The following is a 17,189-nucleotide window of genomic DNA, read 5'->3' as shown; positions in this document are numbered from 1 at the left end:
TTTTTTACAAGTTTTTTCTAATCTTTACAGGAAAATGCCACGGGCACTATCTGATGTATGGAGACATTTCACTGCAGCTAATGTAGAAGGAAAAATGGTGTACATTTGCAAATACTATGCCAAATCATATAAGAGGAATGCAACAAAGACGCAGAATCATCTGGCCAAGTGCATAAAGTTCCCTCAGTGCTCACAACAAGCAACCTCTGACAGAAGTCCCTCCACTTCTATTCGAGGTGAAAATGAGGAATCAGACACCTTATCGACAGCAACAGCTCATGGTCCTCCTGGAGTCAGAAGTTGTTTTTTACTCAATGGAGGACTGTAGTCAGAGAAATGCTGATGAATGTCTTACTCGAGCTGTGTACGCAACTGGTTCACCTCTGATGCTCACAGGCAATGTGTATTGGAAGAGATTTCTGAATGTTCTTCACCCAGCATACACCCCTCCAACCAGACATGCTTTATCTATTCATTTGCTGGATGCAGATTTCAAAGTTCAAGTGAAGGTCAAACAAATCATAGAGAAAGCAGACTATTGCAATCATCTCTGATGGGTGGTCGAATGTTTGACTACATCATAATCATCTCCACCCCTCAACCAGTATTCTACAAGAGCACAGACACAAGGGACAACAGACAACAGTTGCTCCAAGCAGAGGAAACTGCAGTTCTGAAATGCATCAAAAAGCATTTAGACTTCTGACTGAAGCCCATTCACACCGCAGCGTACATGTTGGACCCCAAGTATGCTGGCAAGAGCATCCTGTCTGGTGCACAGATCAACAAGGCCTATGGTGTCATCACTACCATGTCTCGCCACCTTGGCCTGGATGAGGGCAAGGTTCTTGGCAGTCTGGCGAAGTACACTTCCAAGCAAGGGCTTTGGGATGGATATGCTATATGGCAGTCGTGCCAACATATCTCATCAGCCACCTGGTGTAAGGGACTTTGTGGATCTGAGACTCTTTCCCCTGTTGCCTCCATCATCCTCCAAATCCCACCAACATCAGCCGCCTCAGAGCACAACTGGTCCTTGTTTGGGAACACACACACCAAAGCAAGCAACAGGCTGACCAATACAAGGTTTGAAAAATTGGTGGCCATCCGGGCAAGTTTGAGGCTTTTTGAGCCTGACAACGAGCCATCCTCAACAAGGTTGGAAAGTGACAGTGAAGATGAGGCCTCAGAGTCTGATGTTCAAGAGGTGGACATTGAGGAGGTCCAGGGAGAAGACATGGAAGCCTGAGAAGAAGACAACCAAAGCTTTAGTTTCTACACTATCATTTTACAGATGTATGTTGAAAACGTTTTTGGGAGATGCGATGGATCATTGGGCATCATTCGATATTCCTTTTTCCTTTTGTTGTTCAGTGAAATCATCCCATGTGAAGAGTCACCTCATTTAATTAAAGTTCAATTCGTAACTAAATTGTTTTTTAAAATTATTTCTATTGTAAGGATTTAAACATTTGTAATTATGTCTACTTATGATAAGGTAAAATGTTTATGTTTGTCTCCATATGATATGGTAAATATATTCAATACAAAAAACATTACATTTAAAATGGTATTAATATTAATTTGCATATATTTCCTTTAACTCTCATACATTCCTGTTAATTCCCATGGATAATTTCCACCTCTGAATATTCTCCAAACTGTGCAACTCTACCTCTGACATAAATGGCATATTATTATTATTATTATTATTATTATTATTATTATTATTGTTATTGTTGTTGTTGTTGTTATCTGATCAAAGCGACTAGTGCGTTAGTAGTGCGTGCATAGCCTTCATTTTCTTATGGGCGGCCCCAGTGGGTATCGAACGCACGACCCTGGCGTTGCAAGAGCCACACTACCAACGGAGCTACACATGACCATAAGGTATCAAACTTGTCAATTGAAAACAATGGAAGCCAAACGCTGGCCTGAGGGAGAACAGAGCTAGGTATGGGAAACACTAGCTTATAGTAAGTCTTCATCAGAATAGCTACAGCCACAGAGAGTGGAATTCTGGTGAGTATGCCAGCATCCCACTCAGGAGAGGTATTTTTTAAACCACCAATTTGCTTTCGGCAAGGTACGGATTGGGGCCATTTCATGCACTGTTATGTCGTTGAGAGCGGTAAGTAACATGATCTGATGATTTGAAAAAATGCTGAGAAACAGGTCCAAGCAACTTCTTCCAGGAACAGAGACGTTATTTTGCTGGTGAGGCCATAACGGCCCGTCTCTCCAATCTAGCAGTAACTACATTATCTGACGAGGTGGAGGATGGTTTGGCAATACAACAAACCCCTAAAGACAGAGCAAAAATGTTAGGGCTATTTTAGACCAGTAGCCAATGATATCAGATCAGCATGTCAGCCTCCAGCCATGGGTGTTAGCTAAGGGACACGGGGGCTTGACTAATGGCCTCAGACAGCCAGGCGTGAGCGGTGAGAGGCACGAAGGGTGCCTGAAGCCACCCATGCTCAATCAGCCCTGCAGCATGTCAATAGAGTTACACTGGAGTAGTGTGAAGTGCTGAACCAGCTCTCCTTACATGGCAGTGAGAGAAACACAAGGTGGACAGTCAGTAGGCCAGGGGTGTATTCACTAGCAACCAAATGGAAGCAAACAGGATGAAACGCGGACAGACCTACCTGAATTTGTCCAAAAAGGCTTCTCAACAGCTTTTACCCCCAAGCCATAAGACTCCTGAACAGGTAATCAAATGGCTACCCGGACTATTTGCATTGTGTCCCACCACTCACCAACCCCTCTTTTATGCTGCTGCTACTCTCCATTTATCATCTATGCATAGTCACTTTAACTATACCTGCATGTATATATTACCTCAATTAGCCCGACTAACCGGTGCCCCCGCACATTGACTCTGTACCGGTACCACCTGTATATAGCCTCGCTACTGTTATTTTCACTGTCATTTTATGTTTTTATAACATTTATTTTACTTATCTATTGTTTACCTAATACCTATTTTTTACTTTAAAAAAACGTCACTGTTGGTTAGGGCTTGTAAGCAAGCATTTCAATGTAAGGGCAACATCTGTTGTATTCGGCACACGTGACAAATAAACTTTGATTTTGTTGGGTTCTGAGAATATGAAATGTTACATCATGTCACTGATGGAGTGCTGAGGTTGAGGGTCTACACCAGAAGTTAAGGGTTATAGGATAGGAAGGTATATAGTGGGTGCAACTAAGCTTGGAATGTGTTGAGTGCAGGGATGCGATTACATGTGGCAGGCATTGATAAGGGGAGAGAGCTTAGAAACTAACAATGTCACTGAGGGAGAGAGGGTAATGTATAACGTTTACATTATGTCAGGATATGTCACTGAGGGAGAGAGGGTGATGTATAACGTTTACATTATGTCAGGATATGTCACTGAGGGAGAGAGGGTGATGTATAACGTTTACATTATGTCAGGATATGTCACTGAGGGAGAGAGGGTGATGTATAACGTTTACATTATGTCAGGATATGTCACTGAGGGAGAGAGGGTAATGTATAACGTTTACATTATGTCAGGATATGTCACTGAGGGAGAGAGGGTGATGTATAACGTTTACATTATGTCAGGATATGTCACTGAGGGAGAGAGGGTGATGTATAACGTTTACATTATGTCAGGATATGTCACTGTGGGAGAGAGGGTGATGTATAACGTTTACATTATGTCAGGATATGTCACTGAGGGAGAGAGGGTAATGTATAACGTTTACATTATGTCAGGATATGTCACTGAGGGAGAGAGGGTGATGTATAACGTTTACATTATGTCAGGATATGTCACTGTGGGAGAGAGGGTGATGTATAACGTTTACATTATGTCAGGATATGTCACTGAGGGAGAGAGGGTAATGTATAACGTTTACATTATGTCAGGATATGTCACTGAGGGAGAGAGGGTAATGTATAACGTTTACATTATGTCAGGATATGTCACTGAGGGAGAGAGGGTGATATATAACGTTTACATTATGTCAGGACACGTTATTGTTCGCCATCAGGGATCCTCTGGGAGGAGAAGAGACACAGTCTTGTACCAATCACCATGACAGCCGTGAGTTGGGGAGGAGTGAGCACTGGGGTAGAGGTCAGGTCAGATGAAGTGAGGAAGAACAGATATCACTAAGGTTCTGTCTAGCAACAGAGATGCACTGGCTGTTTGGTTGTGGAGGAGACTCAGCCTAGGAGAAAGAGTTAAATATCAGTGCTTGCGTGAAATGTTTGTTTTTGTCTGAATTACAGCTGTAACGACCATTTGGGAAGAATTAAACTTGGTTAAGCTTCTCTAGTGTCTGTGAGTAATTTCTCTGAACAATTAGAACCTAACAATTAGATTTGAAAACTCTCCTTTTCACTGCAAAACTATTTTCTATGGAAAAATGTTTTTCTACGGTGTGCCCTAACGAGGTAAACATTGACTAAACAGAAAAGAGATGTCATTGAACGTAAACAATGTGTTCAGATTGCTGGTATTAACATACGAGAACAGACCATGACATTACTCTGCCAGGGGGTAACATACGAGAACAGACCATGACATTACTCTGCCAGGGGGGTAACATACGAGAACAGACCATGACATTACTCTGCCAGGGGGGAACATACGAGAACAGACCATGACATTACTCTGCCAGGGGGGTAACATACGAGAACAGACCATGACATTACTCTGCCAGGGGGGTAACATACGAGAACAGACCATGACATTACTCTGCCAGGGGGTAACATACGAGAACAGACCATGACATTACTCTGCCAGGGGGGTAACATACGAGAACAGACCATGACATTACTCTGCCAGGGGGTAACATACGAGAACAGACCATGACATTACTCTGCCAGGGGGTAACATACGAGAACAGACCATGACATTACTCTGCCAGGGGGTAACATACGAGAACAGACCATGACATTACTCTGCCAGGGGGTAACATACGAGAACAGACCATGACATTACTCTGCCAGGGGGGTAACATACGAGAACAGACCATGACATTACTCTGCCAGGGGGTAACATACGAGAACAGACCATGACATTACTCTGCCAGGGGGTAACATACGAGAACAGACCATGACATTACTCTGCCAGGGGGTAACATACGAGAACAGACCATGACATTACTCTGCCAGGGGGGTAACATACGAGAACAGACCATGACATTACTCTGCCAGGGGGGTAACATACGAGAACAGACCATGACATTACTCTGCCAGGGGGTAACATACGAGAACAGACCATGACATTACTCTGCCAGGGGGTAACATACGAGAACAGACCATGACATTACTCTGCCAGGGGGTAACATACGAGAACAGACCATGACATTACTCTGCCAGGGGGGTAACATACGAGAACAGACCATTACTCTGCCAGGGGGTAACATACGAGAACAGACCATTACTCTGCCAGGGGGTAACATACGAGAACAGACCATGACATTACTCTGCCAGGGGGTAACATACGAGAACAGACCATGACATTACTCTGCCAGGGGGTAACATACGAGAACAGACCATGACATTACTCTGCCAGGGGGTAACATACGAGAACAGACCATGACATTACTCTGCCAGGGGGGTAACATACGAGAACAGACCATGACATTACTCTGCCAGGGGGTAACATACGAGAACAGACCATGACATTACTCTGCCAGGGGGTAACATACGAGAACAGACCATGACATTACTCTGCCAGGGGGTAACATACGAGAACAGACCATGACATTACTCTGCCAGGGGGGTAACATACGAGAACAGACCATGACATTACTCTGCCAGGGGGTAACATACGAGAACAGACCATGACATTACTCTGCCAGGGGGTAACATACGAGAACAGACCATGACATTACTCTGCCAGGGGGTAACATACGAGAACAGACCATGACATTACTCTGCCAGGGGGTAACATACGAGAACAGACCATGACATTACTCTGCCAGGGGGTAACATACGAGAACAGACCATGACATTACTCTGCCAGGGGGTAACATACGAGAACAGACCATGACATTACTCTGCCAGGGGGTAACATACGAGAACAGACCATGACATTACTCTGCCAGGGGGTAACATACGAGAACAGACCATGACATTACTCTGCCAGGGGGTAACATACGAGAACAGACCATGACATTACTCTGCCAGGGGGTAACATACGAGAACAGACCATGACATTACTCTGCCAGGGGGTAACATACGAGAACAGACCATGACATTACTCTGCCAGGGGGTAACATACGAGAACAGACCATGACATTACTCTGCCAGGGGGTAACATACGAGAACAGACCATGACATTACTCTGCCAGGGGGTAACATACGAGAACAGACCATGACATTACTCTGCCAGGGGGTAACATACGAGAACAGACCATGACATTACTCTGCCAGGGGGTAACATACGAGAACAGACCATGACATTACTCTGCCAGGGGGTAACATACGAGAACAGACCATGACATTACTCTGCCAGGGGGTAACATACGAGAACAGACCATGACATTACTCTGCCAGGGGGTAACATACGAGAACAGACCATGACATTACTCTGCCAGGGGGTAACATACGAGAACAGACCATGACATTACTCTGCCAGGGGGGTAACATACGAGAACAGACCATGACATTACTCTGCCAGGGGGGTAACATACGAGAACAGACCATGACATTACTCTGCCAGGGGGGTAACATACGAGAACAGACCATGACATTACTCTGCCAGGGGGGTAACATACGAGAACAGACCATGACATTACTCTGCCAGGGGGTAACATACGACGGAACACGAAAAACGTGCATTTCTTTTTGGACACGTTCAGGCAGTCCCTCCCAGTTTCGGTCTGTTTGCTTCCGGTTGGTTCCTAGTGAACACACCACTGGGTTAATGCCTACCTTCATTACCATCAAACTGACGGTCATTGTAACTACAGGCCACAGTGGAACAGATCATTGCAGCATGTGCAATTTTCAGCCCTATAATTGGATGCCTGCTAGTTGTTAATCCACTGGACGAGGCAACGCGCGGCAGAAGTGGAGAGAATGTTATCTAGGTGTTTTTACACCATCCAGTCGACTCACCATTTCAATCTTGTCTGTTTGAGGAAGCAGTGATCTAGGAGGTTCTCAGTCAGGACATATGGCAGGCTCATCCCAGGGGACGGTGTCATGCACCCAGATCTAAAAATAAGCTACAAAAAAACCTAAATGTAGACTATGGAATGGCGTGGCATTGTACTAGCTGCAGTATCCCCATAATGAGCTAATGTGCTCCTCTTCAGTTTGAATGATACTTATGTAATTTAGCTTTTTTTTCTCCTAGCCTAAAATCTGACAGTAGAGTATAGGTCTGTGATGATGTGCCTGTATTCCTATCTTTACAAGTTAGCTCAAATCATTTAGTCAACTAGGGTATTTGCCATCATCTGTAGCCAGTAGTTTGTAAATACAATCTCTGGATCCAGTCTTCATCACCAACACTTTCAATACATCCCACCATTTGTTGCATCTGACCCATTGACTGAAGCTTGTTCAGGGCAGAGGACATGCTTCCTTGCCCATCGTAGAGTACACGTGACCCGCTCATTATCTATTGAAGCTGCTGCTACAGCCATTCAGTAGCTAGGGGTTGCCACCAGATGAGGTCCGGAAGCACAGAGAGGATAAGGCTTAACCGACCACAGTGGACGGGCCCAATCTAAACAATCTGAAATAAAGGTCATTTATTTTGTAGGACTACTTCAATAGTCACACAGTTTCATTTAATGAGAGGACAATGGCTGAGTGAGAGAGGATCCTACCTGGACTGGAGAACTTCTATGTTAAAGAAGCAACTATAAGGACCCCAAAGAGGAACAGACTCCGTTTTGTACATTATCTCTGTTATTCTACATTCTCTGTGCCGTCTATTGCCTCCATTGACATTATGAATCCAGCAATGGAGCAAGATTCTGTAGTTGTTCTATTCAAAAACAATCATTTGCATTTTTAAACTGGGTCAGGTGTTAGGCTAAGGCAGCATCCCAAAAGGCTCCCTATATAGCCTAGTGCACTACCTTTGACCAGGGCCCGTAAGGCTCTGGTCCAAAGTAGGGATCCCTTTGGGACGCAGCCTATATCTGTGGCTGAGAGTCAGACAAACAAAATCAACAATAGGAAAGATTGCAAAAGAGGCTGAAATTCATGAGAAGACATGTTTAATGAGATTCAGAGGGGAAAACAGGCCTAGACAGAGAGAATAAGTGAACGTGCGTATCAAACGGTCGTATCCAAGGGTAGCTTATTGATGTGCATCTCTCTGGGGCTCCCTAGAGTACACCAGATGTTCACCACAAAACTGAGCAGGTGGATGGTGGTGCTGTCATGTGGCACTTAAATTTCACACGTCTCTCTTTTAGAGATCAACCAGAGAACAGTAAAGGCTCATTCAAATAAAGAAATCAGGGAGACAGGCCATAAATGCACAGCCTATATCAGAGATGCAAAACATTTAGGCCTAGGCTATGCTGCATTAGTGGAGATGGCTTTTCCACAAAGCTCTGTGGAAAAGCCACATGACAGCTAAGCTTTGGAGGAATCTGAAAAAGCATTTAGTCAACCTGCTGGAATTCAGACCAGGGCACTAAGCCTGAAGGCTCTTTAACAGCAGCAACAAGGTCGAGGCAACAGGCATAGCCCAACACTATTCTTCACAATCCCAGAAAGTGTAACCTCTATCCAGGGATTAACCCGTGTGATTGCAGGTGGCTGTGTATTTATGGTACACTGCATCATATGGATAAGTATGCAACAAAAGTTCAACATTCACCTTCTGCTACCATTTCTGTCAAGCCGTCTACACATACAGTTTGACGTATAGGTTGGATAAATCCAGCGTACGCACCACACAGAACGCACTACTACTGCCTCTGCAACGCAAATGCAGAATTCCATTGGAAATAAATGTACTTCTGGTGTGACAAAATGCAATGACACTGTCGGTGTCATCGAGGCGTAATGCTTCCTCTACTGTGACAAGAGACAGTTACGGCCTGAGGGCTCTGGAACAGGCTCGGTCACAGACAGCCTGCCATAGACCTAACACTGCTCATTCCAATCACACATGATCAAGAGTGGAATACTGCAGCGATAGATAGACGAGTCATACAAGAGATAAGTTAATGATGAGACAAGCTTTGTACCAAGGGAACATGGGACATACAGCAGTTTTCCAAACAGTCAATGTCCCACCATCATCATGAAGTCAAGATATCAACATGGGGCTGTCCATCTTCAACAGAAGGCTTGGATTTGTGATGAGCCTAGCTGCAGTCTTACTGAAAGAAAGTAATTAGTCCACATAGAAGAGCAGTACGAGTCCCATGAAGCCTCAGAAAGATCACAAGTCCTTTGTGGCTCAGTTGGTAGAGCATGGCGCTTGCAACACCTAGGATCGGGGGTTTGATTCCCGCTGGGATAAACAAAAAGTGTCTACTAAAAGGAATATATTAATATGTATTATTAGGCTACATACTAGAATCAGATAGATAATAGCCAATGAGCAGAACACTACATAATCCTGAGTTTAGGTAGTCTACCACTACAGCAACACCCAACCCTCCGCAGGTTAAACGTGCCTTGCGGTTCTCACCCTCTCCTAACTGACATGCTGTTGTTTAATTCTGCAGCAGAGTTGGCCGTAACAGCGGTTGAGCGTCTGATGGGATTTTAATGCACGGAGACATTGTTTTCGGTTACCCTCCTTCTCCCCTCAGGCCCAACGGCCCTATGCTGGACCACAGGCTAAATCTAAGCCATGCAGTGTCACACTACGTCTAGAAATCCGTAACAGTGACATGTCGAAAGAGCCTGCATAACCAATAAATGGAGAGGAATGAGGCTTGACATATCAAAAACGCATTAACCACAAGAGTAACAAAAAGAGAAAGCATCTGCCAAACGTAACACCAATTGGCAGCAACTTGGTGTGAGTCTAATAGCAGGAAGAACAAAAAAATTATTTCAAAAGATAATTTTCAGTCAGTGTGTTATAGTGTGTGTGGGTTTGCCAAATGATTTACGAAAGGCAAGACGACACTATTTAATGCCCATTGGTTGTCTTTCAAATATTGGCTTTTTCAAATAAATGGCTGTTTCTGTAGCTTGCTGCAAGCCCCAGACTGAAAACGTAGTACTTTTTGCACCAAGACTAGAGGGGGAAATAAGCCTTCTACACCATGTGGCGTAACAGGTTGGCCAACACAAGTGAGTTAGTAAACCATAAATAATTTACAGTGACAGGTCCTCTGTACTGGCCCATTCTTAAAAAACACATCTAATGTTTGTTAATCAAGTGACAGTGGCCTGAAACAAGTTCAATTTTTAATTCAATGTTCTATCCTTGCACTCCAAATAGTAAAATGCATTTCGACAACAAATAAATAAGGCAGCTAATTTTGAAGACTGAGCCAAAAGGCAATTTGCCAGACCACATTTAATAGACTATATAGACTAAAATGCCAAATATGACATGCTCAACTCTTACTAAGTTCTGTGCATAAGTCTCGGGTGCTGTATAAATTAGCCCAACAGTAATCCAACGGCCAGCACATAAAGAGTAACGTTAGATGCTAGTTCACTGTATTATTCTCAGCAGTCACAATGGATGCATTTCGGCCCCAAAGCCGATCTGCACACAGATAAGGCCTAAATATTATCGGCAGATCTGAATTTATTTGGAATAAAGCTACAACATGAATGTAATTATTGTATCACATTCACAACATGATATTCAAGTGTTTATTCCTGTGCTATGGGCTAAAGATATCTACCTCTAGGGCTGACTAGCTACTAGCTAGAACAATCTTTAGCTAGCTAGTTTGTTAGCCTTACCTTGCTAACCTAGCTAGCAACTAAACCATTAATACCATTATATGGCTAAATGTAAATAGGCTGAATGTTGGCTATGGACAGAGAAGTTTAATGCAACTGACGTTGCTTGACAAATATTGTCACTGACATGGCTAGCCTCGCTAGCTACATTGCTAGGCCCGCGCCCATCTCTGTTTGCATGCTAACGTTGCCATCACCGACCAAGCAACATGACATTTCAGCACAAGTCATTTGTCGGGCTGCAGCAAAGCCCTGCTTTTTTGACGACAACAAACCAGTTCAGCATAACTACCTACGATCTCTTGTTCGGTAATTCTGTTATTTTCAAGGTAGCTTATCTGTTGGGCACAATAAACAACCCAAGAGTGTCGTCTGATTTACTAGGTTCAAACACCTTCAGAACAATTAGCTGGCTAGCTAACATGCTATTACGCAGCAGGGGAAAACCTGACATGTATTTGGTGGTGGCTGCCCTCCCGATGAGGGTGGCATCGTGGTTCTCCCAAAACACGGCGAATTTATACTGTTTAGTAGATTCCGACATGTACAAGATCCACCCTCGTTATTACCCCGTGCAAAGATGCAGGGCCAAGCAGCTTACCTCTGGATGGAGAATAGGAACACAGCCAGCTTCTTTCTCATATTCATCCATAACGTCAGCCATCTTGGTGGTCAATCTCGCCAAGCATTATGGGACACAATGCTCTGTAGAAACAAACAGGAGGATGGGATGTTCGGTCAGAGAGATGCTCGAGGCTCACAAACCGTCCTGCGATTTTCTGGTGGTACATTGATGTTGCATTACGTCATTGTGTCACATCATCGTTTTGGGATAATTCTGTATCGGGTCATGCATATCAATACCTCTAGGTTAAGTCATGAAAGGAGGTCGGTACCCACATGTAAAGCCATTTGATGTGTAATTGTTATAGCCTACTGTTATTATAACAAATTCTATGCCTGACACAAAACGTTATGATTCAGATATGCGCGTGCATGGATGACCTTGAACGCTAATATTCCCCACCTTGTTGCAGCTGTATGATCTGCACGAGAAATTGCGTCACATTTTTTTTTAAACATTCCTATTTACTCAATAAATATTGATGTATTTTACCGTCATCTTGAGTAGTATTAACATCATCACAAACACTGTTATGGCTATACATATTTTAAAATAGGTTTGGAAAAGCAGTTAATGTACTGTATAACCGCTAGTTAGTTAGGCTACTTCCAAGATGTTAAAAAAATAAAAAAATCCCTACCCCCCAAAAAATCCCTACCAAAATTAACACTACGTAAATCTATGCAATGGTGTGTTTGCTTCCATAACGTTTCTGTGCAATATATACCTCAGTGGTGCAATGTGTATGAAATATTTGTATTTTTCAAAGGGGCCGTGCTACATTAGCCTGATGCCAGTCTAGCTATTCCACTCCTTGCCACTGCTTGACTGGTCTTTCGGCAATCTCAACGTTCAATATGCAGCCGGATTTACGGAGTAGTTAGTTGTTGATTGATAGTTGGAAACAACATTAATAGTTTCCATGACAACAATATGGAACATGTGTGTGCGCAAATTTGGAGCAATATAGAATTCGAATTGTAAGAATAACAACAACAAACAATACCATTACGACCTGCTGAGGTAATTCCCTTGTGAGAAGGCAGTGTCAATGCAATATCATGTTGTTCAAAGTGGCTAGACTGGACTCTGTAATGAGAGAGAAATAATGATACGGAAAATATTAGCCTACAAGATTCAATCAGCTAGGTTTGCTTCAGTTGCATCCTATTAATTAGAGGAATGAAGCGCAAAACTGGCACCTGTCGTCATTCCTCGCACATATGCTGATCATCATGACCTAATAATTGTTTTACCATTTTGTTATGCTAATTTCAGTTGTATTATTTGTCCCTCCTCTCTTATTGAGAGATGGAGTCCAGACAGGCTACTATTTTCTAAATGGGCATAGAGAGAATTAGTGAAATCTCTCTCTCTCTCTCTCTCTCTCTCTCTCTCTCTCTCTCTCTCTCTCTCACACACACACTAAAAGGACCCATCAATCAAAGACACCAAGACACACAAATCACATTTCTCCTTTCCTAAAAACGTATTCAAAACTTATGCTCACCTTCAAATGTTGGCTGTAGTCCATCAGAAAGTAGGCCTAGGCTACATTATAGCATAATGTTAAAATAATGTATTTCAAATGAATTGACAAGGAAAGACAGCTATAGTATTACTAGAGACGTTGGTTCTATAATTATTATCCATGCATATGCCTTATTCCAGAGGAATTTTTCTAAACTGTCCCCTATAATTCTTTATTTTTTTTCATTCAATTGAGTCTGACGGAAGCCTTGGGGTTTTTATTCTAGGCGTGAAGATATTCCAACATCATGTCTAGACGATAAAAGGCTACAATGATCACTCGTGCTTGGCTGCCAAATGAATAGGTGTCCCCATAGGTCTAATATTTCAATTGAGGAAAGGTGATGATAATCATTATTTTTAGCGATCCACGTTAGACGTCCCTCGTAAAGAATTATCCCCCCATTCTGCTGATGTGAGCTGCTGGGCAGCGCACTTGCACTTGATATGTGTTTACTGATGTGAAAGTGCCATTTCCCAAAAATGACCTCAGTGGGGAATGGGGATCTACGTCAGCAGCCAGGGTTTCATTAAACAGGCCTAGGCACTATACTTTTTTTTATGGCACATTTAATTAAATTGTCATATGTGGTGATGTTCAACTTCAATTTGTTGGCACAAAACATGCGTCAGACAAAATATAGTTTTTGTCTCTTGTTTGTCTCTTGCTTGTTCGCCTTAATTCACTGTAGTAGGCTTAGTATCAAATCAAATCAAATGTTATTTGTCACATGCGCAGAATACAACAAGTGTAGACCTTACCGTGAAATGCTTTCTTACAAGGCCTTAACCAACGATGCCGTTCAAGAAATAGAGTTCAGAAAATATTTATTAAATAAAGTTTTTTTTAAATCACATCAAAAAGTAACACAATAAAATGACATAACAATAACGAGGCTATATACGCCCAATGCGTGTCCTAGAAGTAGCAAGTTTGAATGGCGAGAGCTTCTCTGGTGTAACGTGATCCGTTGGCTGCTGGTAAAAATATCTTCCCGCGCCCAATGTTTATGTTTACAATTAAATGTATTACGTCAGAATGCCCAATGTTAGAATGTTTCCAATCAAATGTATGAATTAAATTAGAACGTTTTCCCATCAGTCAAGTTTGCATTAACATTGTGATTGGATGATAGCGGTGAAGGTTATCGAATCTAGTGGCAAGGAGTGGGACGTAAACTGACGAGACTGGTACCCAGGCTAGTGCTACATCTTTCTGCCACTAGATGTCGGACTCTACCCATCTCATATTCACTGGTGACACAAATACATTATTCTACGGCTTCATAGACACAGCAACATATACGCTTTAAATGTAGCTGTCTTATTTCTACAATTATATGTGGACCACAACATATTCGTTATTTGTTTATGGACAATTTAGTTATCCTTTAAAACATGACATTACTAGTTGTGCAGACTGCCGGAGCATCAAGCAAAAGTAGTCGAACGATAATCACCGGATTACAGGCGTCTCAGTTAATCACTGAGTCAACATTCGCACTCACAAGAAGGAAGGCTACGAACAGGATTTCAGAGCTTTTATATAGACTTTAAAATACATGTCAAAAATCTGTTTTAGAAACCGATCCGTTCCATCAACTAATTAAGCCGTTTTCTAGAAAACCATATGCATATGTTGCAAACCTGTGATAGCAGGCAGCTGTCCTGACTCCTTATCGAGTGTGGAATGATGGAGTGTGTAAGCTAACGTTAGCTATTTCTGCACTTCTTCCTAGCTGGCGAACGAAAAAAAAGAATTACATCATAAGCAAGTTGCAACAGTCTAACTAACAGTGGATGGTACCAGATAAGCCAACTGAACCAAACAAGGTAAGGACTGGAGAGCTAACGTTACCTTTCTATGGATGTTCATTATGCGAGTGTGAAAAGAGACACGGATCTGAGGGTGACAATTCTGAATGCGACAAAATTGAATGGTTCCGCTCTGTTCCGCTTGGGTGCTAACCCACACCAGCCAGATAGTTAGTTAGCAAGTTAGATATAGTCGTTGACATCAATGTTGGCTATGGAGTTGTTAACTGTATGTTTATCAACGTCAATGTTACTAACTAGAAATGATCCTGGCTAGCTAGCTAGAATGCTAACTGACTTCATTATTTAGCTAGCCTGGTGGGGGTTATGTAATAGATGATAGTGCAATGAACAGGATCCAACCAGCTCGCTTGTTTTTCGTCTGATAACGTTACATGTAAATGGCAACGGAATCGATGATGCTCTCCGAGTATTTCAATCGCAGGCTAGGTGGCTATGTCAAGGCATCATACATTTGTATTAGCTAGATGACAGAGCAGTCAGAAGGCAGCCGTGCATGATCAGCATGACTACAGTAGATAGAACCTAGTTGTGTGACAAGAAGGCCGACATTGCAACTGTGATGAATTGTCAGGCCAAAATATAACAGTAAAATATAAGTTGATACTCTTCACTTTGTCTTAACAGCAAAATATTTTTGTTACTTTTTTTTATCTTTTGAATGCAGTGACTGAAGCATTGGGAGGGAAATTATAGAATTGCTCTCCATTAAAGGAAAGGGGGATACCTTGTCAGTTGTACAACTGAATGCATCTCCATTTAGATGCAAATGTACACCCTGAATGGGAAACAAACACGGAAACATTTTACAATATGTCTGCAATTATATTTTGCGTCTTCAGTTAAAACATGATCAGGTATTGAAATACAAGTCACAGGGCTTGGTTCTTGTTTGTTAGCCAATGGTGTGCTGTGAAAGCCGTCCAAAACATCAACCCTGAGCTGACTTCACGTCACACTGAGATCCTGCGGTCGGGTTATGTCAGCAGGCCCAGGCTTGATCAGATATTAGGTTACAACTCTCACTTGATATGAGTGAAGAGCTCAGTAACATGACACCCCACCATGAGACACAGCTCTACAATAACATGCTCTGCACCCTCTTTTCATAACGGGACACTGAAATAAGGCATATAGGCATACATCACCAGACAAATTGTGTAGACAATTGAAGCTACAGTATAGTTAGCCTACTAAAACCAGTGTTATACTCAGTGGTTGACTTGGACTGAAATAGGTGCCGGTATTTATTTTGGTTGCCAATACTGTTTATATTTAGGTGCAGGAGCTCCACGATACTTTTGAGTGAATATTCTATAAGAGGAACAGGAACTCCAGCAGTAGAAAAATGGAGGTGTCAGTGCTCCGGCCCAAGTCTAACACTGGTTCAGAAAAGCGGTTGAAATGATTTCCCATTAGTCTAGTTGTCAAAGATGATCTAGCCCTTCCTTGAAAATCAACCAATAAGAAATATACCTTTGTTAGAGCATATATTGAGGTTCAACTGTACTATTATAAAGCGCTCTATCAAAGTACTATCACCTCCTAAAAATTTGAGGCTAATACTAGACTACTCCTAAGGATTCAGGCTGAGTGGACTGGTAGCCTAGCCTAGACTGAAACTCCCTAAGGATTCAGGCTGAGTGGACTGGTAGCCTAGCCTAGACTGAAACTCCCTAAGGATTCAGGCTGAGTGGACTGGTAGCCTAGTCTAGACTGGAACTCCCTAAGGATTCAGGCTGAGTGGACTGGTAGCCTAGCCTAGACTGGGACTCCCTAAGGATTCAGGCTGAGTGGACTGGTAGCCTAGCCTAGACTGGGACTCCCTAAGGATTCAGGCTGAGTGGACTGGTAGCCTAGTCTAGACTGGGACTCCCTAAGGATTCAGGCTGAGTGGACTGGTAGCCTAGACTGGAACTCCCTAAGGATTCAGGCTAAGTGGACTGGTAGCCAAGTCTAGACTGGAACTCCCTAAGGATTCAGGCTGAGTGGACTGGTAGCCTAGTCTAGACTGGGACTCCCTAAGGATTCAGGCTGAGTGGACTGGTAGCCTAGTCTAGACTGGAACTCCCTAAGAATTCAGGCTGAGTGGACTGGTAGTCTAACCTAGACTGGGACTCCCTAAGGATTCAGCCTAAGTGGACTGGTATCCTAGCCTAGACTGGGACTCCCTAAGGATTCAGGCTGAGTGGACTGGTAGCCTAGACTGGGACTCCCTAAGGATTCAGGCTGAGTGGACTGGTAGCCTAGACTGGGACTCTCTAAGGATTCAGGCTGAGTGGACTGGTAGCCTAGACTGGG

General features: G+C 43.0%; 2 protein-coding genes across 4 annotated transcripts in view; one reads left to right on the top strand and one right to left on the bottom strand.

The window, feature by feature from the left end:
• LOC106609745 (zinc finger DHHC-type palmitoyltransferase 17) overlaps nt 1-11,648 on the bottom strand; it is a 67,369-nt gene extending 55,721 nt beyond the window's left edge. For both annotated transcript variants that reach the window (XM_045722321.2, XM_045722322.2), the window contains exon 1: nt 11,499-11,648. In XM_045722321.2, the coding sequence (XP_045578277.1) occupies nt 11,499-11,561 (63 nt within the window). In that variant the 5' untranslated portion in view covers nt 11,562-11,648. The remainder of the gene's footprint in view (nt 1-11,498) is intronic.
• A 2,848-nt stretch (nt 11,649-14,496) lies between these two features.
• Nucleotides 14,497-17,189, top strand: part of LOC106609678 (oxysterol-binding protein-related protein 8) — a 164,830-nt gene continuing 162,137 nt past the window's right edge. Inside the window, exon 1 of one of the 2 annotated variants that reach the window (XM_082977806.1) lies at nt 14,497-14,885. The gene's annotated coding sequence lies outside the window, so the exon portion shown is untranslated. The remainder of the gene's footprint in view (nt 14,886-17,189) is intronic. The other variant, XM_082977807.1, reaches the window with a different exon arrangement.

The sequence above is a fragment of the Salmo salar genome, chromosome 07 (assembly GCF_965601325.2).
Source record: "Salmo salar chromosome 07, fSalSal1, whole genome shotgun sequence".
In the NCBI taxonomy this organism is placed as follows: domain Eukaryota; kingdom Metazoa; phylum Chordata; class Actinopteri; order Salmoniformes; family Salmonidae; genus Salmo; species Salmo salar.
The sequence above is the reverse complement of the archived record's forward strand: the minus strand, read 5'-3'. Positions and strand labels throughout refer to the sequence as shown.